Source organism: Ascaphus truei, chromosome 12, assembly GCF_040206685.1.
Source record: "Ascaphus truei isolate aAscTru1 chromosome 12, aAscTru1.hap1, whole genome shotgun sequence".
NCBI lineage: Eukaryota > Metazoa > Chordata > Amphibia > Anura > Ascaphidae > Ascaphus > Ascaphus truei.
Window position 1 is genome coordinate 28,619,252 of NC_134494.1, and position 25,051 is coordinate 28,644,302.

Below are 25,051 nucleotides of genomic sequence, written 5' to 3' on the forward strand. Positions count from 1 at the left end.
GATCAAGTGCCGATGGAGACCGTCTGTCCACTCCAGGATGACCCCCACAGCTGTCCAGCTTGATGAAGAGATGTATGGAGCAGGAAAAAAGCCTTATGGAGATGCGAGGTAAGAGCCGCTTGCAGACCCGCCTCCCATATGGGGCCAGCGGCTGCAGATGCAGCAGCCCATGGATAGAGTACTGGTAACTCACAATGGTCCGTCCCCTCTGCTGCTCCCGGCTGTGTGTTCCCCTGCAGGGGTGAAGGACACACTTCCTGCGCGACCGCGATCAAAATGTAAACAAGGGATAGGAAGATCGATATCAGCGCTGCTCCAGTAGATATCAGACTCACCAGGTAAGGTAAAAACAAATTATTGAAACTACACAAAATGGATACTAGGGAACATAACAAAAATGCCTCCTCCCACGCATTTCAGCGAGTTCGCCCTTTCTCAAGGAGTGTAACAAAACATGAAGGAAGGGTGTTATTTATAACTCCCTTCTAATGGTTGACTAATGTGTTGCACCTGATTAAGAGACATTTATTTAAGGGAGGGTGTATTAATGTAGTATTATGAGAACTTACTATGATTCATACAGTATACTAACTTTTCTCTTATGAATTATATCTTATGTGATTACTTGGTATGAGCCCAGTGTGTTTAAATTTGCATAAATGTCTCTTAATCAGGTGCAACACATTAGTCAACCATTAGAAAGGAGTTATAAATAACACCCTCCCTTCATGTTTTGTTACACTCCTTGAGAAAGTGGTTCAGTACTTCCAGCTATGATGGGCTCCTGGGATGTAGGATGTCAGTTCCCACCACAACACTCCTCACCCCTCCTGCCCAGAAACTGACACCCAGGCAGAGGTAAAGTGAACAAATAGATTTATTGAACATGCAGCAGCAGCTCTTCACACAGCACAGTCGTTAAAGTCCATCGTCCCAGGACTTCAGGATGGTGCTGCCCCGATAGTATGGGGCCTTGAGTCTTGATGGTCCTTAGGCCTGAGGTGGGCCAGCTCATCCGCGCCATGGTAGAGTCTGACAGCCCATGCTCTCACCTTGGAAGGCAGAGCAAGACTGATCTAACTTTGCTACACCCACTGGTTAGCTTCAGGAAGGGGCAGTCTCAAGGACTGTACCCATCACTGATAGGCTTACACAGGCCATGAGTCACCATCTTACTTCCATCACTTACAAGTGGGCAAAAAGGGGGGGGTCAATGGCCCATAGATTAAACCATGAAGGCCCTGAACCTACTAGGGACTTACATCACAGATACACTGTGGGGGAAAGAGAGATACCTATCGACATACCATGTTACACATACAGTTAGGTCCGGAAATAATTGGACACTGTCACAATTTTCATAATTTTGGCTCTGTACGCCACCACAATGGATTTGAAATGAAACAACCGAGATGCAATAGAAGTGCAGACTTTCAGCTTTAATTCAAGGAGTTGAACAAAAATATTGTATGAGACGTTTAGGAATTGCAACCATTTTCAAACACAGTCCCCTTATTTCAGGGACTCAAATGTAATTGGACAAATTAACACAATCATAAATAAAATGTTCATTTGTAATACTTTGTCGAGAATCCTTTGCAGACAATGACTGCTTGAAGTGTGGAACGCATGGACATCACCAAACGCTGGGTTTCCTCCTTTGTGATGCTTTGCCAGGCCTTTACTGCAGCTGTCTTCAGTTGTTGTTTGTTCGTGGGTCTTTCTGCCTTAAGTTTTGTCTTCAGCAAGTGAAATGCATGCTCGATCGGGTTGAGATCAGATGATTGACTCGGCCATTGCAGAATATTCCACTTCTTTGCCTTAAACTCCTGGGTTGCTTTCGCAGTATGTTTTGGGTCATTGTCCATCTGTAAAGTGAAGCACAATCCAATCAACTTTGCTGAATTTGGCTGAACAATATAGAATAGAACAAATTCAAAGACAGAAAACAATATTTACATACAGAAAGTAAACAAAATAACAGTGGTAAACCATACAGACTCGGGAATTTGCAATTGGCCATCTATATATATAAAACTCAAAAGATGTTTGTGCTCGCTCTCATTGGCTGTCATTGGCTGTCAAGCTCTCCCATTGGCTGACTGCGGGGCGGGCCTTGGCTCTCATTGCCTGACTATGAGGCGGGCCTTGGCTCTCGCGGTCTCTGAATGCAAGGCAGGGTGATGTCATGATATACACAGAGAGAGAGGGGAGATATATATATATATATATTATATACTGTACACTCACAGAGAGAGGGGAGATACCTATATTATATACACACACAGAGAGAGGGGAGATACATATATTATATACACACAGAGAAGGGGAGATACATATATTATATACACACAGAGAGAGGGGAGATACATATATTATATACAGTCACAGAGAGATGGGAGATACATGTATTATATACAGTCACAGAGGGAAGGGAGATACATATCTATATATTTTGGTTTGTGTACACTCTCATTGGCTCTCATTGGCTGTCAAGCTCTCACATTGGCTGACTGTGGGACAGTGTCACGCCTGTATGCCCGCAGACCTGGCAAGACCCCAATACTGAGGTGGGAACGGTATTACCACACACCCACAGCAGTGGGGGCAAGCCCGGAGTGTGGTATAGCATTGCTGGGCCTGTAGAAAAATAGTATTTATACTTGCAACGTCCTTGATGGTAAACGTAAGAATGGTCGTGTCCGTGCGCCAAAGTCCAGGGGGTACAGAAAGCAGAGTAGTCAAAGTTCGTAAGCCAAGTCCAAGGATTCCAGAGGTCAGCAAGGTAGAGTTCGTAGCAAGGTTCAAGGGGTACAGAGAGCAGGGTAGTCCAGGACGAGCAGGGGTCAAAGCCAGAAAAATCCAAAGATACACAGGAGCAGGTACAGGCTGTAACACAGAGAGAGCAAAGCATAGGACTGCACACACAGGGATAACAGGAACTATGCAGAGCGATGATAGAGAGGGCAGACAGGGATTATAAAGGAGGGAACACCAATGGGAGAGAGAGGAGGAGCAGAGAGGGAAGTGGGAGACAACAGGGATAGGTCAGGAGGAGAGAAGGAGGAGACAGAGGTGTCAGACAGAGAGATAGCTTGCAGGGCATGGGAGGAGGAGTCAAGAGATAGACAGGCTTTAGAAGAGGAGCGTGTGCGCGCACCATCTGTAAGCTGAGAGTGCGCTCGCACAGGCTGTGTCACGAGATGCACGGAGCGCCGCGCCGCGGGCACACAAGCAGAGGGAAACGAAGGGACGGAGGGGACCGCCACCGGAGGTGATGGAATGGCTGAGGGCACTGAGGAGTTCTGGGAGCGCGGAGCGTTGCTGCAGGGGCTCGGGGACCCCGCGGGTGCGCGAGACTTGTGGGGCGTGCGTTGAGGCAAAGGGACAGCATCAGAGGTAGCCGGAGCGGGACAGGAGTGGGTAAGCGCAGGGAGGTTGGTCATGGAAGGGGCAGAGGGAGTGAAAGAAGGGGAAGGAATCCCCTGAACCGTCACAGACTGGCCTTGGCTGTCATTGGCTCGACTGCTGCATCTGTAAATCCGCAGTCCACCTAAGCATATTTTTGTGGTCTGGAGTGTTGACCGATGCCTTGAAACCTAAATATATTTTCGAGATCAGACCCTTCTGATAGATTCCCCTCCTACAGAGCATCTCAAAGTTCGTAAGTTCAGGGAAGAGAAAATTCAGAGTGTGATTTGGAGATATTTAAATAGGGTGAGGTCTGGGGCTTCGAACTTGCTGCAGAGATCTTGGAAACTGAGAAGCATTCCATTACTCTGCGATTGTGTTGATATGTTTGATTTTAAATTGGTCGAATAGTTTCGAATTGCAACCTGCGGGGAAATTAGGGTCATTGAAAAGGGGGGTGAGATGGGAAATATGTGAGTCCAGCTTAAATTTATTTTTCGTTTTGTTCCAGACATTTCATGTGCACCTCATCACTCCCAGATCAGCAATTCTCATACCCCACTCTCGTTTCCCGGGGCCCAGAATGACATTGGTAGAGAAAGTATTTTTGAATAGTGGGACTCAACGGCCAACCAACAATACAATTTTGGGTCAGCATTCCAGACTACTACTTGTCTAAGCTGAGCAGCCTGGTAATATTTCAGTATATCTGGAATTCCCAAGCCCCCTCTCGCCCTTGAAGTTTACATGATTGACGTTGCATTGAGTATTGCTACAAAAATAAAAAAAGATTCCTCACATCCCTCCCAAATGATGAGAATATCATCTATATACCTCCTCCACAGCCTAAGTGAGGCATACCGACCACATGTAGGGACTCCCACCTTCCCATGGATAGATTGGCAAGGGATGGGACAATTTTTTCCCCCCATCACTGTGCCTAATATCTGTAAATAATAAGTAGAATTAAACCTAAAATATTTTGAATGAAAATAAAATCTATACATCATAAAATCAATTTGTGTGGATGGCAATTGTGAACTAGACATAAAAAATGATTGACATCCTTTTACAGTAAATGAGGAATGTTTGTGTAAAATGCCTGTACATCTCAAGTGGCTAATTTGTAGTCTCTCTTCCAAATAAAGCTATATACTGAGATAGATTAGAAGTTAAATAATTAATGCCTGAAATAATAGGACAACCTTTTATTTCTGGTATTAATTCATTAACTTCCAATTTATCTCAGTATTTGGATTTTGATTTACAACCTCTAGTACTGTCACTTCCATCGTATCTTAAGGACACGACGTCGGCCCTACAGTTTTAGACGTCATCCACTGCAGAGAGGGTTTTTGACCCATTTAATATACCCCAGTTTTCTCGCACTCAGATTTACAACATTGGATACTTTTTGCGCAGACTGAACATTTGGAGCTGCATCTCAACGAGAGGCTGGAAAGTATATGTATACCTATGTCATTTAGGGCCTCATGCAGTAAGCCCCGATACAAAATTTTCGGCACGAATTGCGAAAATGTTTTTTTTGGGCGATTTGCCCTCGCAGTATTCAGTAAGGGCCGAATCCTTCCGATCCCTGCTGAAGCACTGCGAAAGCAAAGCTGCCGATGACCTGTGGCGATACAGCCTGGCTCCCGATAAGCCTTTGGTGCCGATAGATGTTTGCAGCTGAGAGAGACAAGCCGCTCTCTCAGCGCAAACATAGGCACCAAAAAAAGTATTTAAAAACAACTTTTATTCATACTGTACATGTGCAGGGGGTCTTCGGAGCTGAACCGCGTTGGTTTGAGGTCCGGGGACCCCTTGCCCCCCGAGATACAGGCCCCTTTATGAGGTGCCGGTATCCCTCGGCTTTTAAAGGTCCCGATCACGTGACCGCGACCTGTAAACAAACCAGAGGGATACCGGCACCCCATAAAGGGGCCTGTATTTCGGGGGGCAGGGGGTCCCCGGACCTCAAACCAACGCGGTTCTGCTCCGGAGACCCTCTGCACATGTACAGTATGAATAAAATACACACACATCAATAAAGACTCGTTCCTTACCTTGGCGGCTATGTGCAACGGTAATGAAGCAGCATGAATGTCTTTTTAATTATACTGTACAGTGAGCAGGGGGTCCCCTGAGCTGAACCGCATTGCTTTGTGGAGCAGGGACCCCCTGCTTCCCGAGTTACAGGCCCCGGTATGTGTCATCGGGTGGCAGTGTCGCCGCCATGTTTATAGCGTCCCCGCAATAAACATGGCGTCCACACTGTAACCGATGGCCCAAACCGGGGCCTGTAACTCGGGAGGCAGGGGGTCTCTGAGCCACAAATAAATGCGCTTCAGCTCAGGGGACCCCCTGCTCCCACACAATATTATTAAAATACATTAATGCTGCTTCATTACCATAGCGGATAGCCGCTAAGGCAATGAAGGGGTTAACGCATAGTAGCATGTTTATTGGGGACAAATGCCCCCAATAAACATAGCAGCAATACACAACATACAGTATAGTAATGGGCAGAATGACTATTATCCACAAATGGATAATAGTGCAGTTGTCCATTTACAATACATACACAACAATAAAGACTTTAAATACATATAGCACTCACCCATGTCCCACTGCCACGATGAAGGCCATCCTCATCTTCATCCTGCCCATGCCCCATCCGCTTCTGCAAAACAAACACAAGCATTACAACATCCAAATGAATGTCCCCTAACCCCTTAATCACCATAGCGGTTATTAACCGCTACAGTTATTAAGGGGTTAAGCCACCATCACCCACATACCCTCCCCCACAAAGCCCCCCAACCACCCTCACCCAATACCCACAGGGGAGTCCTACCAAATACCCTTGGGCCTAATACCCCCTCCCCCAGCACATACAGTACAATAATGTGCCAAATAACTATTATCCACATAGGGATAATACATTATTTGGCCATTATTAAACACATTCAATACCGTTAAAATGTAAAGAAAATTGAACTAACCTCATCAATAAGAAGTCTCCGTCGCCAGCATCATCCTTGGGGTCCGTTGCCAACATTAGTAATAGCCACAACATTTGAATATCATTAACATAACACTGAACCCCTTAATCACCTTATCGGGTACTAACCTGAAAGGTAATTAAGGGGTGAAGCCATCCTGCAATGCCTACAACAGTTATGCATAACATCCTCAGTGAAATAAAAACCAATTGCCTAACCAAATTCCATTTAATCATTCAATCTGTAGGCTCACATGCCTCATAAAACATTGCATTTACAGTGTATACATGTAGCATAACATGTAAACTGCATGTACACGCTGCAAATCAATGTTAACAATACAATAATCTCACTCAAATCGCCATACATCACAAGAAGTATATTATTTAATCCAATAAACTCACCATCAATGAATTACCACACATCACTTACATCCCTAAACAATTAAAATACCATCCATACCAATTACACAATGAACTAAAGCTATCCTAACAGAGAACAACTTCAAAACATAGTCAAAAGTACACCAACAATTACAATATACTAAAGCAAGGCTTTCCATATCCTACTGTACGGCCTGGAAGCCCAAAACTTACATCTGTCTAAAAATAAAATACATTTAGTACACATCAATGCATAGCCACAATCATTAACAATACAGAATTAGAAGCTTTAACAACACTATCATTTCTTACCCTGTATATATATCTGTACACATACATACAGACATACATACAGTGGGAAGAAATGATATGCATTATAAAAAATGAAAACATGAAAAAGCAACACAAAAAACAGTTACATTAAGTACATTTCTTTATTTAACTTACCATTACTTGCCCCCACCGACTCCCGTTGATCAGCTTACTCACGTACCAATCCACGACACCATCCACGACACCATCCACGACACCATCCAGGAACAAATCCACGAACCAAACCAGGAACCAATCCAAGAACAAGTGCAGGAACCAATCCAAGAACAAGTGCAGGAACCAATCCAGGAAGCAAGCCACGAAGAAATCCACGAAACAATCCACGACACGATCCAGGAACAGGAACCCATAAAAGAAAAGAAAAAAACAAATTAAACATTAAAATAATAAAACATGACAATCAAGGGTTGTACTAGTTTTATTCTTAGTGAATCTGTATTAAAATACCTTGTTCCGGGGTCTTCTTGACGTCCGGTGCCACGCCCTGGTCTTCAATCTTCAGGAGGAGGTCCGTCCTCCTCGGCATCTGCCTTCAAAATGAGACGACATAGGCTTTTAAAGGCCTATGACGTCACATTTGTCGTCATATGGTTCCCACGGCCCTGATTGGGCCGTGAAAACCATGTGTTTTGGCCGATGTAAAAAAATTGATGACGTCACTTAAAGGCAATGCCAGCACAGCCAATCAGAATGGCTTTGCTGCTATTGCCTTTAAGAAAACGTCATGAAATGACACATGGCCGGACTCACATGGTACTTGAACCAATCAGAGTAGGGATGGCTTACCATGTGAGTCCGGCCATGTGTCATTTCATGACGTTTTCTTAAAGGCAATAGCAGCAAAGCCATTCTGATTGGCTGTGCTGGCATTGCCTTTAAGTGACGTCATCAATTTTTTTACATCGGCCAAAACACATGGTTTTCACGGCCCAATCAGGGCCGTGGGAACCATATGACGACAAATGTGACGTCATAGGCCTTTAAAAGCCTATGTCGTCTCATTTTGAAGGCAGATGCCGAGGAGGACGGACCTCCTCCTGAAGATTGAAGACCAGGGCGTGGCACCGGACGTCAAGAAGACCCCGGAACAAGGTATTTTAATACAGATTCACTAAGAATAAAACTTGTACAACCCTTGATTGTCATGTTTTATTATTTTAATGTTTAATTTGTTTTTTTCTTTTCTTTTATGGGTTCCTGTTCCTGGATCGTGTCGTGGATTGTTTCGTGGATTTCTTCGTGGCTTGCTTCCTGGATTGGTTCCTGCACTTGTTCTTGGATTGGTTCCTGCACTTGTTCTTGGATTGGTTCCTGGTTTGGTTCGTGGATTTGTTCCTGGATGGTGTCGTGGATGGTGTCGTGGATGGTGTCGTGGATTGGTACGTGAGTAAGCTGATCAACGGGAGTCGGTGGGGGCAAGTAATGGTAAGTTAAATAAAGAAATGTACTTAATGTAACTGTTTTTTGTGTTGCTTTTTCATGTTTTCATTTTTTATAATGCATATCATTTCTTCCCACTGTATGTATGTCTGTATGTATGTGTACAGATATATATATATATACAGGGTAAGAAATGATAGTGTTGTTAAAGCTTCTAATTCTGTATTGTTAATGATTGTGGCTATGCATTGATGTGTACTAAATGTATTTTATTTTTAGACAGATGTAAGTTTTGGGCTTCCAGGCCGTACAGTAGGATATGGAAAGCCTTGCTTTAGTATATTGTAATTGTTGGTGTACTTTTGACTATGTTTTGAAGTTGTTCTCTGTTAGGATAGCTTTAGTTCATTGTGTAATTGGTATGGATGGTATTTTAATTGTTTAGGGATGTAAGTGATGTGTGGTAATTCATTGATGGTGAGTTTATTGGATTAAATAATATACTTCTTGTGATGTATGGCGATTTGAGTGAGATTATTGTATTGTTAACATTGATTTGCAGCGTGTACATGCAGTTTACATGTTATGCTACATGTATACACTGTAAATGCAATGTTTTATGAGGCATGTGAGCCTACAGATTGAATGATTAAATGGAATTTGGTTAGGCAATTGGTTTTTATTTCACTGAGGATGTTATGCATAACTGTTGTAGGCATTGCAGGATGGCTTCACCCCTTAATTACCTTTCAGGTTAGTACCCGATAAGGTGATTAAGGGGTTCAGTGTTATGTTAATGATATTCAAATGTTGTGGCTATTACTAATGTTGGCAACGGACCCCAAGGATGATGCTGGCGACGGAGACTTCTTATTGATGAGGTTAGTTCAATTTTCTTTACATTTTAACGGTATTGAATGTGTTTAATAATGGCCAAATAATGTATTATCCCTATGTGGATAATAGTTATTTGGCACATTATTGTACTGTATGTGCTGGGGGAGGGGGTATTAGGCCCAAGGGTATTTGGTAGGACTCCCCTGTGGGTATTGGGTGAGGGTGGTTGGGGGGCTTTGTGGGGGAGGGTATGTGGGTGATGGTGGCTTAACCCCTTAATAACTGTAGCGGTTAATAACCGCTATGGTGATTAAGGGGTTAGGGGACATTAATTTGGATGTTGTAATGCTTGTGTTTGTTTTGCAGAAGCGGATGGGGCATGGGCAGGATGAAGATGAGGATGGCCTTCATCGTGGCAGTGGGACATGGGTGAGTGCTATATGTATTTAAAGTCTTTATTGTTGTGTATGTATTGTAAATGGACAACTGCACTATTATCCATTTGTGGATAATAGTCATTCTGCCCATTACTATACTGTATGTTAGGCGGGTATAGGTGTTGTTGGGTATATATATATATATATATATATATATATATATATATATATAATTATTTAATTATTTATTTCGTTATTGTGGCGCTGGGGTGTGTTTTTTTTATTATTGTGGGTAGTGGGGGTGTGTGAAGGGGGCATTAGCCCCAACGGTGGTTGTTTAGGGCTTGCGGGTGGGTAGCGGGAGGCCTTAACCCCTTCAGGACCGTAGCGGTATTAACCGCTACGGTCGTGAAGGGGTTAAGTGCCCCCGCATCCCCCCCGCAAGTCCTAAACTCACACCCAGGGCCAAATACCCCCCTCACCCATCCCCGCTACCCACAATAACGCTGGCACGGTGGGTTAACCCCTTCATTGCCTTAGCGGTTAGCCGCTAAGGTAATGAAGTGGCTTTTAAATGCCTTTTTCCTGCCTCGGATGCATGCCGGGGGGCTCCGGTGCGGGTATCAGCTCCGGAGACCCCCGGCATCAATCACAGGCAGGAAAAAGGGCTGATTTTTCCTAAGTGTCGCCCTTGCCGATGCTTCTCCTTCAGCAAGTTGCCAAATTTAGTTGGCGGGCTGGATTGGCCATAAAATCTCCAATCTGGCCTGCCGATCAGCACAGAAAAGCTGATCGGGGCTTACTGAATTCAGGCGGGAAAAAAAAGTCCCGATAAGTGGCTTATCGGCAGCCGGGTGGCGAAATTTTTTTTTTCGGAAGAAAAGTTGCCGATAATTCCCACTTATCGGGGCTTACTGAATCAGGTGGGCAAAAAACGGCTATAAAATGCCGAAAAAGCCTTATCGGGGCTTACTGCATGAGGCCCTTAGTGAGACATGAGAGTGTAAGATTTGTGCGCTTAATTTTCTGCTTTGCTGCAATTTCTATCGTGCGTCGCATGTAACAACAGCACAAGGTCTGATAAAAAAAGACGTATAATGTGTAAAGTAATAATAATAACTTTATTTCATATAGTATTTTTATCCCAATGGGAGTCAAAGCGCTTCACAATATCAGTATAGTGTGCGGTATGCAGCACATAGGATTATTATAGACACAGCCCCTGTCATGTAGAGCTTGTTTTGGTGCCTGAATTGAACCAGGTTTCCACTCAGTGTTGTGGTTACAGAGTCTTTACTCACTGAGTCATTTCTCCTCCTGTAAGTGTGTAAGTGTATGTGTGTGTGTTTTTTTTTTGCTTTTCAGTGTATGAAGCAAATATGAAACTTAAATCATTGTGTTGATGCATAGGTCCTAATGTGTTGACATTTTCAGGAAGGAAAGAAGACAAGAAGCTTAAATAAAAGGGTTGGAGACTAAAGATGAGAAGAACTCAAATTTGGAAAACATCCATAGCAGCAGTTTTTCTTATCAGTGTAACCATGATGGTCAACAGAAATACCACCATTTGGAGCTGCCCTAAAATCAATCCTTCTAATCAATGTGTACAGGTAATTGTATATCAAACTATTTTATTGAATATGATGCACACTACACACACATCCCTGTGTATGAATCACTGATGCAATGAAAGATAGTTTAGGATGATCAGAGGATTACATAGGATAAAATATGTCTGTTTATATTATTATTGTTGTCAATATTGTTTATTTGTATAGGACCAACATATTCCACAGCGCGGTACAATGGGGGGTACAGAGTTGTATATATTACATAATCAGAATGACATACCAAATAAGGACAAACAAGCTGTCATGTATGGCCCACATGTGAGCACGTGACCTGTATATGGGACAAGGGTTAATACACACAGCTATCCAACTGATTCACATTTCTCCGTGTATGGACCCTCAAATTAATAATAGAGAGGCCTGGCATGGGACAGTGAGGGAGAGAGGCCCAGTGCGGGACCGTGATGGAGGCCCGACGTGGGACAGTGAGCGGAGCCCGGCGCGGGATATTGAGGGAGGGAGGCCCGGGACACTGAGGGAGGCTGGGCACAGGACAGTGAGGGAGGCCCGGCATGGGACAGTGAGATAAGCTGAAGATTTCCTACCTCTCCTCTTTATGGGATTGTGCTGCCTCTACCACTGCTCTGTGGGCTGCTGTGGGTGCTATTTGCAGGCTGTGGGTTCCGTGGGAACTCTGTGTGCTGTGGGCGCTGTGAGAGTTCTGGGCGCTGTGGGCGCTCAAGGCCACGATCACAATACACCCTACCACTTCAAAGGTCAGCATCTTTCACGTTAACCGAAAGACCACACAGAATTAGTCCCCCTGCTCACACAGTACCCCCCTGATCACACAGTACCCTCTCCTGACACAGTAACCCCCCTGCTCACATTGTACCCCCCCTGCTCACACAGTACCCCCCTTGCTCACACAGTAACCCCCTGCTCACACAGTACCCCCCTGCTCACAGTAACCCCCTTCTCACACATTACCCCCCTCCTGACACAGTAACCCCCAACTCACAGTACCCCCCTGCTCACAGTAACCCCTCCTGACACAGTAACCCCCCCTGCTCACACAGTACCCTCCCCCTGACACAGTAACCAACCCTGCTCACACAGTACCCCCCCTGCTCAAACACACTGTCTCACACACACTGTCTCACACACCCTGTCTCACACACCCTGTCACACACACACACACGCACACACACACACACACACACACACACACACACACACACACACACACACACACACACACACACACACACACACACACACACACACACACACACACACACACTGACACACACTGACACACACACACACACACACTGACACACACACACACACACACACACACACACACACACACACACTGACACACACACACACACACACACACACACACACTGACACACACACACACACACACACTGACACACACACACACACACACACACACTGACACACACACACACACACACACACTCACACAGTCTCACACAGTCTCACACAGAGACACACTGTCTCTTTAAGGGAGCTTGCTCTCGCAAGACAGAAGCTGAAGCAGGAAGCAGAGACAGGGAGAAGAGCTGCCAGATGCCGGGTAAGTGCTGCGTGTGGTTGCCGCTGCCCCACCAGGTCTGGGAATGCTTGGAGAGTTCTCAGCTTCCCCTCTCCAGTGGACGCGGTACCACTGATGCGGCTGCCATTTTTTATTTTTGCGGTGGCTGAGGACCGCGCTATAATGGGGTTAAGCTGTATATATACTGTACATATATATATATCCACTGCCATCACCAAAGGTATAATTAAATGAACATACAAAGCCTCTGATCTTTGTTTATTAAGAAAACAATGCACTTGACACACCAAAAATTATTGTCATAGCAAAATGTGTCCAAAAAGGTGAATCCCAATCAAATCAAAGTATTACTTATCAAAGTTTAGCTTTAATATACAAAAATTACAGTGCTTAGGTTACAGAAAAATATTGTTACAAGAACATACAATTATAATAAATGAAGACAGTTTAATCAAAATAAAAAGGATAAACAAAGAATCTAATTTACGTTATCATCAGATCTTTTCCCAACGGGTCTTGAGTGGAAATTGAGATTACACGTGTTCCATTATGGACACTCTCTTAGTTGAAATCTAACTCATTATTAAAAAGTAAAGCTTTATATTCTAAATTCCCTTCATTAAGTACCCCTTTCATCATTTGCTACTGACAGTTTTTTACAACTAAAACATAAAAACCCTCCTTTTGAAAGACTTCTGGTGATGTCACCAGGCATGGTCGCTTGAGTGGGCAGCTCCTGAGACCCTCCGTTTGAACAGACTAAGCTTGAGCCCAAACCAATTTTGTCCCTGAAGAAGCTCCTTTGCTGGAGGGAAACGCGCGTTGGACGTGCAATGTTGTCAGTCTCCTACTTGGAGCTGTTTTAATGCAGTGTTTGTAGTTTCCTGGTTCAGTGTGCACAGATCTTAGTACTCGGCTATTTCAGTCCAGTATCTATAGTCTGTGAGCTCTGCTGCTATCCCTCCTACCTATGTGTTTAATGTGTTTTCACTCAGTATATGCTGTGAACTCACTATCACTGTTGCTGTGAGTGTCAGTTTCTTCACTCACAGTATATGCACCTCACAAAACTGATAAGAAACCACTGAGGTGTCCAATGATATGATTATACTAGGAGGATTGGATATTCATCCATTACTATTTATCTGGTCTCGCTGACCTCTATATATTTACCATCTCATCTAACAGCTGATCCAGAGGGATTAATACCCTGACTTATAGCATCTTATGCCTTCTAAATCCCACCATCATTAGCTGGTTAATTGGGATAGCATAATCATATATACAAGATGACATAGATGCTTGATATTGCTGATTTAATTCATTTTTAATTCACGTTACGCAATTCTTTGGTAATATATGTTTTAAGTAAATTTATTAAAAGTTATTTTTTACACTTAGTGGTGTGCAGTTTAGTGAATTCTTTTAAGGGCACAATCATTTTGTGTTTCCCTTCCCCCTTATTCTGATTCACTTTTCAGTTCACAGTTTGCACCCACAATTTGATTACCTGATTTATTTATTTATATACCTACTCAATTAGTATGGTTCTGTGATCACTCCCTATCCCTTTCCTGTTGTTTCCCAGCACAAAACTAACATCTTTTCATAAGAACCTACTCATAACTCAGTCAGGATGAATACAAAGGGGGAAAAAATGCAAAATCTGAGTGTTTCTCTGTTTTTCCCAACAACACAGTGCACTACAGAGCACAGTGCGGACTCACGAGATGGAGTGGCGGCCTGAGTGCTAGGGGAACCCACCCGCGAGCAGCCGCACGTGCTGCAGGGAGATCTGACGAGAGCTCTTCCGAGAAAACAAAGAACACATGGAGCAGCTACTCACTAAAATGAGAGCGGAGGTTCTAGCCTCTGCGATAAATGGACTCAGGTCCGAATTAGGCTCCCTTTCATAAAGCAGAGAAACGTTAGAGACTAAAATGGAGGATATATGCATTGCCCAGTCTTCTGCTGAAGATGAAATGAACAGACTTGCTAATGAGATTGCCGTTCTAAAAGATTGCTAGAACATCAGGTGAACCGGGACCTCGGACAAAATCTGCGGATCCGCAACATCCCCGAGGCGATATCTAATGAGGCGCTGCGTCCTTACCTTAAAGAACTGTTTATCCTGCTAGTTCCAGAGCTGCGTGCAGAGGATCTGGAGATCGATCGCGCTCACAGAGCCCTGGGCCCCAGGTCTGAAGACCCCAGATGACGCAGAGACACAATCATCAAGTTCCACTCGTATACGACCAAAGAAAAAAATCTCATATCAAGCAGAGAGAGAGGGAGCCTGAAATTTGAAAATGAAGTACTGCAAATCTTTAGTGATCTCTCAAAGGTGACGATCGCAAAAAGGCGTGAAATGAGGCCTCTAACACGGATCTTGGCAGATCATAAAGTGAGATACAGATGGGGGTTCCCCTTTAAACTGGTGGTGCAGATAAACGGCAAATTGAATTCAATCTCTCACCCAGAGGATATTCCGCAGTTCCTTAGATCGCTGGGATTTCCACTCCCGGAGAGGCAAGAGGGAACCAATGAAGAACAAAGGCCAGCACACTCAGCGGGTCCACCGAGAACATCTGAAAGACTAGCCAACCTGAAGAACCCCAGACCAGTAGAGTGAAACTGAAGGGGCACTGATGAAGGAAAAAGATCTGCAGAAATTTAAACGTTGTTAGACTCTGAATTCTCCGCTGGAGAGGCTCTGATATCTCCTGTCCCAAGTTGATGCAAGTTTCCCCAAGTTGTGTTTCCGTTTTGCTGTTGGACGGCTCCAGAATATGCAACCCCCCTGGAGGCGTGAAGACAAGAGGAGGAGGTTGGCTTGTATCCGCAAGACTGGTTCCAGAGTAGCGGGCAAAAGACGAGCTGGTTGCGATGTCTAAACCCCATGGTCGCTGCCCACGCTGGGGGCAGGGAGCGAGCCACTTACCATCTCCTGCCCGGCAGAGGAGAAGAAAAGCACTCCCAGACCGGAGCGAGGTTCCTACGATGCTTCCAGAGCCGTCTCTGCGACAAAATGCTAGTTTAGTGGGGGAGCGGGTACAATACGGCTCTAATTGGCACCAATTAAACTCTTAAAGGGGCCTCAACACCCGGAGTTAAAGTGGTAGCACCTAGCCCAGGCTCATTGAAAAAAGATATGGTGGCCATCTTGGATTAGTAAGAGGTGTAGAGCTCAAGAGAATATCCGGAGCATGCGGAGAGGAGAAGCCAGACAGAGAGATCTGATCTACCTCCTGAGTCTGTCCCCCATTCCCTCCCTCCCCTTTTTATGCTCTCTGGGGCACCCTCCCGCTGTTTGGATGCCCCTTCCCTCTCCCCCTCCACTACTTCTGTTCACCACCCCTCTCCTTCTGGGTCCCGCCCCTTCCCTTCCCTGGTTCACTTCTTCCTTCCTCACTGTTTAGCCAATCTCACCTGCAGAGACCCCAGAGAGTCGGGAGGGGAGTCGGGGAAACACTCCTATGTGCCAGAGGCAGGGCGGGGTGTGCACTCAGAGGGGGGGATGACTTGGGCTCCTCGAGGGTCCCCCTCCTCGTGGGCCCCTTCTCCCCAGCAATTGGAGGTGAAAAGGTGTCATCGGACGTGCCTTGTTCTCCTGAGGGGTCTATTAGATGGCGAGGATTATTTCTCTCTGCATCGGAGCTGTCCTCCCCCTGGCCCCATGCCAGCCAAGATTGGAGCTGAGGACTAGGACAGAGGTACAAACTTTCGTGGCCTTGCCCTCCTTAGTTGTGCTGGAACAGGGGGTTCAGGTTAGGCAACATAACAGAGTCTCAACGTTAATTTTGTCATAAATATAAGGACGCCCCACTCATTGACGTGTTCTTCCCCTCGGCGCCCCCCCCCCCCCTGACGCATATAGGTAAATAGCACAATAAGCCAGTTCAGCAAGTCCTTCCCCTCCCTTAGATACCCTTTTCCCATAGCATGTGAAGACACATGGTTTAACAACAACTTAATCTCCACCCTCCCCCACCCCCCATCCAACCAAGTCGCCTCCCCCCCCCTCCACCCCCACCACCCACAAGAAGTGTGCCACAAGTACCCCGGTAGGCCTAAATTTCCTGTGTTATAACACAATCTGCCTGATCAGCTAAGAGCATAAATAATGTTTGTCTCAGCTCTCAATGAATCTACTGGGGAATGAACTTAACCACCCTCCTGGCAAATAGGCTGAACCCAATTCTACCGAGTTTGATCCATATAGATCAAGTGGTTTTGTCTCTGGAAGACAGGCCTCTGATAATACTCGAAAGATCATAAATATTATCGACCATGTACACCTAACAGGAGCAAAGGCCATTCTACAAAGTCTAGATGCAGAAAAAGCATTAGACCGAATAAAGTGGGCTTTTTTAGACCAAACTAAGATTACATTTGGATTTAGGGGCCCGTTCTTGGAGGGTGTTAGAGCCCTTTACAAGACGCCCACAGCATATGTCAAACTCCCAGGAGGAGACTCAAGTCCCATAAAAATTAACAATGGTACGAGACAGGGCTGCCCTTTGTCTCCGCTTCTCTTCGCATTGTCGATAGAACCCTTTGCAGCAACAATTAGAGACAATATAAATGTAAAAGGAATCGAAATTGGAGGGACAAAGTATAACATTTCCCTATTCGCAGATGATATAATATTAAAGTTGACCAGTCCTCTGACATCCCTCCCAAATCTACAATCCCAATTAGACAAATTTGGAAATCCCCGGGGTGCTCCCAAAAAGACTTCAAAAAATGTAAAGATTTAAACATTAAAACAGTAGCACATATGGTAGATAAAAGGATGATCCTGTCATATCAAGATATCCAAAAGAAATACTAAACCCAGAATCTTCCGATATTCAGCTTTCTTCAGATCAGACACTTTCTTATAACGATCTCCCAAAGGTCAAACTTCACAAAGCTAACAAATTTTGAAAAGCTGTGCGGAAAGGGTTTATACCAGAGTGGTTTGATTTCGGAGATATATGCGGGAATAGCATCGTCAGCGGCGACCGCCAACCATAACTATATGATAAAATGGGCAGAAGACCTTAATGTGGACATAGATAGAGACGACTGGGAGGATATCTGGGAATGAGCAGCAAAAACATCAATTTGTACTACAACAAAAGAAAATACATACAAAATCTTATTTCACTGGTACCTAACCCCGAGTAGGCTGAGCCAAGTTTTCCCTGGAACATCGCACCTCTGCTGGAGGGGATCTGGCCAGAGAGGAGATTTGGTTCACATCTGGTGGTCCTGTCCAGAAATCAAAAAATTCTAGAGCATGATCCAAGATTTGATTCAGGACCTCCTAGGAGTGGGAGTGCGGATGGACCCACTGTTCTTTCTTCTTGCCAGGACTATTGAAGACCTTCAAACTTCCCAAAGTAAACTAGTCTCATTTATCCTTACCACAGCCCGCTGCTCCATAGCGGTGGTGTGGAAAAAAATTAAAACCCCATCAAAACGCACAGTAATTAGAAGAATGAATGAGGTAAAGCTCATGGAGCAACTCTCAGCTCTACTCAGCCAAAAAATGGAACAATATCATAAGGTGTGGAACCCATGGATCTGGAACTAAGAATTCGAAAGAAACTATAAACAAAGAATAGACCCCCAGGGGGATATTAGAAATGTCCGGTGCGTTGAAGAGCAGGTCTGGGGGGACGGGGGGACAGAGGGGGGGGGCTGAGCCCTCTCGTCCTTGCCCCATCCTCCCCCTATCCCTCCTTACTCTCTCCCCTTCCCTGTTTCTCTTACTATCCTTAAATCGATCTATCCCTTTTTTCTTGGATTAAATGTGGACGAATGGGGAGATGTTGAATTCCTAACTTAAATTAAGGGAGTATATATAGACCACAGAGTCTTATATATAATTTAAAATCATCTAGAATCTCCATGATTTGGATTTCTGACTCTTTGTAATGTAATGGAAAAAAACATGTTGTAAAATACTCCTGTGCAAACTGACTTGATATCTCCATGATGCTTTTGTCTAAAGAAAAACAATACAAAGTTTGAAATAAAAAAACCCTCCTTTTGCCTTCCCAAACATTGCCTCGATATATAAAAAAAACCTCATAACTTGTTTCTATAATACTTAGACATGCCATCTTGAGTATTGTGTCTGTGTACTTAATATATTCTCCTGGATATGAAATGAGACCATTTAACTTCTATTTTTGCAGGAGAAACAGATATCAGAGATCATAGATGGAAAGCCCTGATCATTTGTTTCGTGTAATCACAACAGTTACAAATATCTATTTGTTATTCATGGAAATTGCTTTCAGGCCCATATCTTTCTATTTAATAAATGTACTCTTTTTGAAATACCTTCTTAGCCACACACCTTGAATCTCCCCCAAAAATGCATTGCAAGGTAAATTTAAAAGGGTCCTGTTTATTCTAGTGTCAGGGAAGCCATATTTTAATTTCTCCACCAACAAAAGCAGAAATCCTTTATCTCTACATCAGCGCATCAAACTAAGCCTGGTCAGGGGTTGAAGTGGCCATAAAAACAATTATTTCAGATAATAAAAAAAAAATCTATTATAGTCACATTCTCTCCCTACCCCTATTCTCATCATTTCTCATCTATCCCCCACTCCTTTCTTACCCCCTCCCACTCCTCCTCTCATCCCCCTCCTCATCCTCTCACCCCTGCTCCCACTCTTCTCTCAACCCCCTCCCACTCCTCTCTCACCCCTCCCACTCCTCCTCTCTCACTGCTCTTCTCTCACCCCCTCCCACTCCTCCTCTCACTGCTCCTTTCTCACCCCCTCCCACTCCTCCTCTCTCACTGCTCTTCTATCACCCCCCCTCCTCAACCTCTCTCATCCCCTTCCACTCCTCTCTCACCACCTCCCACTCCTCTATTCTCAGCCCCCTCCTTCTCTTTTCTCATCCCCCCACTCCTCGCACCCCCACCACTCCTCCTCTCACCCCCACTCCTCCTCTCACCCCCACTCTTCTCAACCCCCACTCCTCCTCTCACCCCCCATTCCTCCTCTCTCACCTCCTCCACTCCTACTCTCTCACCACCTCCACTCCTCCTCTCTCACCCACTCCCACTCCTCTCACCCCTCTCCCCCTCATCTTCTCACCTCCTTGCACCGCCTCTCACCCCCCCTCTCACCTCCTTTCTCTCCCCCTTCTCCTCTTCTTCTCTCATCCCATTCCTCCTCCCTCTCTCACCCCACTCTTTCTACTCTTCCTCTCTCACCCCCTTCTTTCGCCTCTTCCTATCTCACCCCCTCTATCTCTTCCTCTCCCATCCCCTCCTTCTCCTCTTTCTCTCTCTGCCCCCCTCCTTCTCCTCTTCTTCACTCACCACCCTCCTCCTCCTCTCTCACCCACCTCTCTCCTCCTGTCTTGCCCCCTCTCACCGCTTTAGCAATGCCTACCTGGAACAGGGCAGCAGAGGAGGAGGATGATGGCAGGAGAGGAGGACGGCAGGAGCAGAGTAGGGCAGCAGAGGAGGGTGGCGACAGTAGAAGAGGACTGAGGACCAAGGGAGCAGAGCAGGACATTCGTGGAGGAGCTGCGCTGTAGCAGTGGCAAAAACCTTATGTCAATGAAGACTTCATTGCTTGGGCATGCTCCTCCCTGGCCGTCCTCTTCTGACCCTCTGGACCGCCTCTGCGATCCTCCATCCCCTTCTCCCGCCTGCCGTCCTCCTCCTCTGCAGCTCTGTTCTACCGTTCTCTACTGCACTGCCCACCATCGTCCTCTGCTGCTGCTACCCTGCACTTACCTGTTCTTCAAATTCCAGGAGGAGAATGGGAGAGTCGGCAAAAAATACAAATTAGAAAACATTGTTGTAGTTGTAGGTGTTTCAATCAAATAGTGATTTGCAGGAGTCTTGGGTCATATGCAGTGCCTACTTACAGTGTAATAAATGCAATTCGCGAATCCAAAACTGTGGCAATGTAGTTGTTTGTATAAATTCAGAAGAGATGCACCTCGATGTGGAAGAAATAGTATAACATAGCGCAGATCAGTAAATAATACATTTTATATCATAAAAGAATAAGAGCCGTACTCACACTGTGTATGGTCAATAAAAGCATTTCACATTAATAAGACATCGTGAGTGAACAATCTTCTCACCGCATCCGATCCCTCCATGACGCCGATGGTGTAAACAGTCTCCCCATATGTGCGAGTCCTTGCCGGCGTCTTCGAGGGCTCAGTCACGTCACTTCCAGTTGAGGCGATGTTTCGGTTTCTGCCTCTAAGATGTGTCCGTGAGTGCTCTGAGATCTGAAACTCTCCCACTCAACGCATTTCGCCACAGGATTGGCTTCATCAGGAGTATGCCAACCCCCCCACAAAGTCACATATTGTATAGGGGTTTCAATTAGCAATACATTTAAAAAGTGCATATATAAACAGCATAATAATAATTCGATAAATGCTATCAAGTTATAATTCAGATATAGCGGTGCACGTATATATGACCAGTAGAACCATGAGTCTAGCAGACATATATTCAAAGATTGAATCAATCAAAGATTGGGAGATGTATAGCAGAACAATAGAACCATGAGTCTAGCAGACATGTATTCAGAGATTGAATCAATCAAAATAGACCAATATAATTTGCATAATCATTGAAAGAGGGGCAGTTTCTATAATTACATTGACCTAAGTCTCAATATATTAACTTTCTGTGTGTTTTTTTTTTTTTTTTTTTAAGTACTGTGGAATAATATTTTGTGTTATAAATAGATTATTTATTCCACCTTCTTGGGGGAAAGAAACAATATAATGGTTTCTTACACCCTGAGGATGATGTCTGAAGTTTAGTACATATTAATTTGTGTATGCAAATATGCACATTGGTCTATCTTGTCTGATGACCAAATCCACTTGATGATAGATATACATCTTAATGATAACATAGCAACACAAAAGATTCTCACAATAATCAAATGCCAGATATCATCATGTGACATAAATATTAATTGATACAGAACATTATATAAAGTCTGAACCAATTGAGTATGACTAATGTGTTCTGCATAAATCTTTAAGTAGAAGGCAATTCGTCCAGTTTTTATTGACATATGCCTCAATATATTGAAATATTAATAATATAGCTAAGAACATTATTTCTATGTATTTTTAAAATTATACATTGTGTTATATGATATGAGCGTTCAGATGTAAATCATTAATAATAAATCTGAAATAACAAGATCTCAGTTGTGTTGAAGGGGGGTGGGGGGGGGGAATACAACTAAATATAATCTAATAAATCTTAAACCTGAGGGGCAATGTCAGAAATGGAAAATGAATTCTCAGTAATATATGCAATTAAACATATTAGTCAGTGTCATTTGGCGGTTAGATCTACTATATAGTGAGCGCAAATCATAACAAAACATAAAACGCTCACATTATTTAGATGTATGATGTTACAGAATAACATAGTTGAAAAATACAGATATTATATCCCCATATACGACGCAGTAGAGACAAGGGGAAAGAGAGGGGAGAGAAAAAACAGTCATTAGATAAATTAATAACTGGTAAAGTTGGTTATAACTCATACATCGCAAAATCATGTTAATTCTGATTCCTAAATCTCACAGGTCAAGTCCTGTCCTACAACGGACATTATACAATATTGGTGTGTTGTTATTTATCATATTGTTTTAGTTCTTATGACCTAATATCATTTTACATATTTATATAAAGGGCTCAACCTGTAGCATACAGCAACAATCTATGGGCCTCTTGCAGTAAGCAGCGATAAGCCACTTATCGCCAGCTTATAGCCAAAAATGCCTACTGGTATTCAGTAAGCCCCGATAAGTTGCCGATAAGAGCAAAAATCAGCAGACATGCGGCGATAAGCCACTTTTTGGCACTGATCGCCAGTTTTTCAAACACGCTCAATTCTATAAGCCCCGATCCACTTATCGCGGCTGATCGCCACTTTAGAATTGAGATTTCTTCTCCAAATCGTCCCTCCACAAAAAGTTAGCAAGAGGGTGGGGTGGGGAGAGGGTGGGGAGAAGCTGGGGATGACGGCACTTAGAAAATAAAATGCATGTTTCCTGCATCAGATTGATGCCGGTGGTCTCCGGAGCTGATATCCTTTAATATCACCACCAGAGTCCCCCGGCATGAATCCGATGCATGAAAAATTCCTTTTTCAGGCAACTTCATTACCTTAGCGCAGGCCTGCACAACACGCGGCCCGAATTGTGGGGCCCGCGGCGGCTTTCCCCGTCCTCCTCCCTCCCGAGCCTGCTCTCCCCCCTGCAAGCCCGCTTGCCCCCTCCTCTCCCGGCCGCGAGCCGCTCTCCCCCCCTCCTCTCCTGGCCGCGAGCTGCTCTCCCCCTCCTCTCCCACCCACGAGCCGCTCTCCCCCTCCTCTCACGCCCACGAGCCGCTCTCACCCTCCTCTCACGCCCACGAGCTGCTCTCCCCCTCCTCTCACGCCCACGAGCTGCTCTCCCCCTCCTCTCCCGCCCGCGAGCCGCTCTCCCCCTCCTCTCCCGCCCGCCGCTCTCCCCCTCCTCTCCCGCCTGCGAGCCACTCTCCCCCTCCTCTCCCGCCCGCGAGCCGCTCTCCCCCTCCTCTCCCGCCCGGGAGCCGCTCTCCCCCTCCTCTCCCGCCCGGGAGCCGCTCTCCCCCTCCTCTCCTGCCCGGGAGCCGCTCTCCCCCTCATCTCCCGCCCGTGAGCCCCCGCTCCCCCCATCTCCTCGAGCCTGCTCTCAGGACTGCACGAGTGTGCTAGTCCTGCCTTTTCTGCCGCCGTGAGGTGCCGTTGGGGGGAGGTGAGGTGCAGGGGAGTGATGTGAGGTGAGGGGGGGAGGTGAGGTACAGGGGAGTGAGTGAGGTGAGGTGCAGGGGGGAGGTGAGGTGCAAGGGAGGGGTGAGGTGCAGGGGAGTGATGTGAGGTGCAGGGGGGGAGGTGAGGTGCAGGGGAGTGAGGTGAGGTGCAGGGGGGGGAGGTGTAGTGGGGCGATGTGAGGTGCAGGGAGTAGGTGTAGTGGGGTGATGTGAGGTGAGGTGCAGGGGGGAGGTGTAGTGGGGTGATGTGAGGTGCAGGGATGTGATGCGAGATGCAGGGGGAGAGTGAGGTGAGGTGAGGTGCAGGGGGGTGAGGGGCAGGGTGGTGGGATGTGTCTGGTCTGCAGGGGGGTATTGTGTGTTATGGGGAGGGGGAGTATTGTGTATGGGTGGGAGGAGAGATGGGGGTGTGAGATAGAGGGTGAGTCTCACAAAGGTTGATGATGAGGGGTTCTGGGGGAGATATATGAAGATGATGAGTGCTGGGGCAGATATGAGGATGATGAGGGTGCTGGGAGAGATTGATGAGGGGTGCTGGAGGAGATATGAGGATGATGATGATGATGATGGTTTTATCCTTGCGGCCTGAATCTGTTTTCCTTGGAGCAGTTTGGCCCTTCTCGCTTTACAAGTTGTGCAGGCCTGCCTTAGCGGCTAACCGCTAAGGCAATGAAGGGGTTAACCATCAGTGCCATGCTTATTGTGGGTAGTGGGGGTGGGTGAAGGTGGTATTTGGGTGGTGATGGGTGTTTAGGCCTTGCGGGGGGGTTGCTGGTGGAGTTAACCCCTTCATTACCTTAGCAGTTAATATCGCTAAGGTAATGAAGGGGTTAACGTTTACCCAGTGGTTCCCAAACTTTTTCGGTTTAAGGCTCCCCAAGGCGATCAGGATTTTTATGCGGCATCCAAAGTAAAAACAAAGGTGTATATACATACCTAACAGTTGCAGTGCGCAGTTGGTGTCTCTCTCAGACACACACTCTCACTCTCTCTGACCTCACACTCTCTCTCTCTCTGACCTCACACTCTCTCTCTCTGACCTCACACTCTCTCTCTCAGACCTCACTCTCTCTCTCTCTCTGACCTCACACTCTCTCTCTCAGACCTCACTCTCTCTCTCTCCCACTCAGACCTCACTCTTTCTCTCTCAGACCTCACTCTCTCTCTCAGACCTCACTCTCTCTCTCTCAGACCTCTCTCTCTCTCAGACCTCACTCTCTCTCTCTCTCAGACCTCACTCTCTCTCTCTCAGACCTCTCTCTTTCTCTCTCAGACCTCACTCACTCTCTCTCAGACCTCACTCTCTCTCTCTCAGACCTCACTCTCTCTCTCAGACCTCAATCTCTCTCTGACCTCA

The 25,051-nt window shown here is 45.5% G+C and overlaps 1 protein-coding gene across 1 annotated transcript in view; it reads left to right on the plus strand.

Annotated features, from left to right (window-relative positions):
- Window positions 1-25,051, plus strand: part of LOC142464063 (alpha-1,6-mannosyl-glycoprotein 4-beta-N-acetylglucosaminyltransferase-like) — a 63,621-nt gene that overhangs the window by 24,651 nt on the left and 13,919 nt on the right. The window contains exon 2 of the mRNA XM_075567155.1: window positions 11,161-11,336. Within this exon, the coding sequence (XP_075423270.1) occupies window positions 11,208-11,336 (129 nt within the window). The 5' untranslated portion in view covers window positions 11,161-11,207. The remainder of the gene's footprint in view (window positions 1-11,160; window positions 11,337-25,051) is intronic.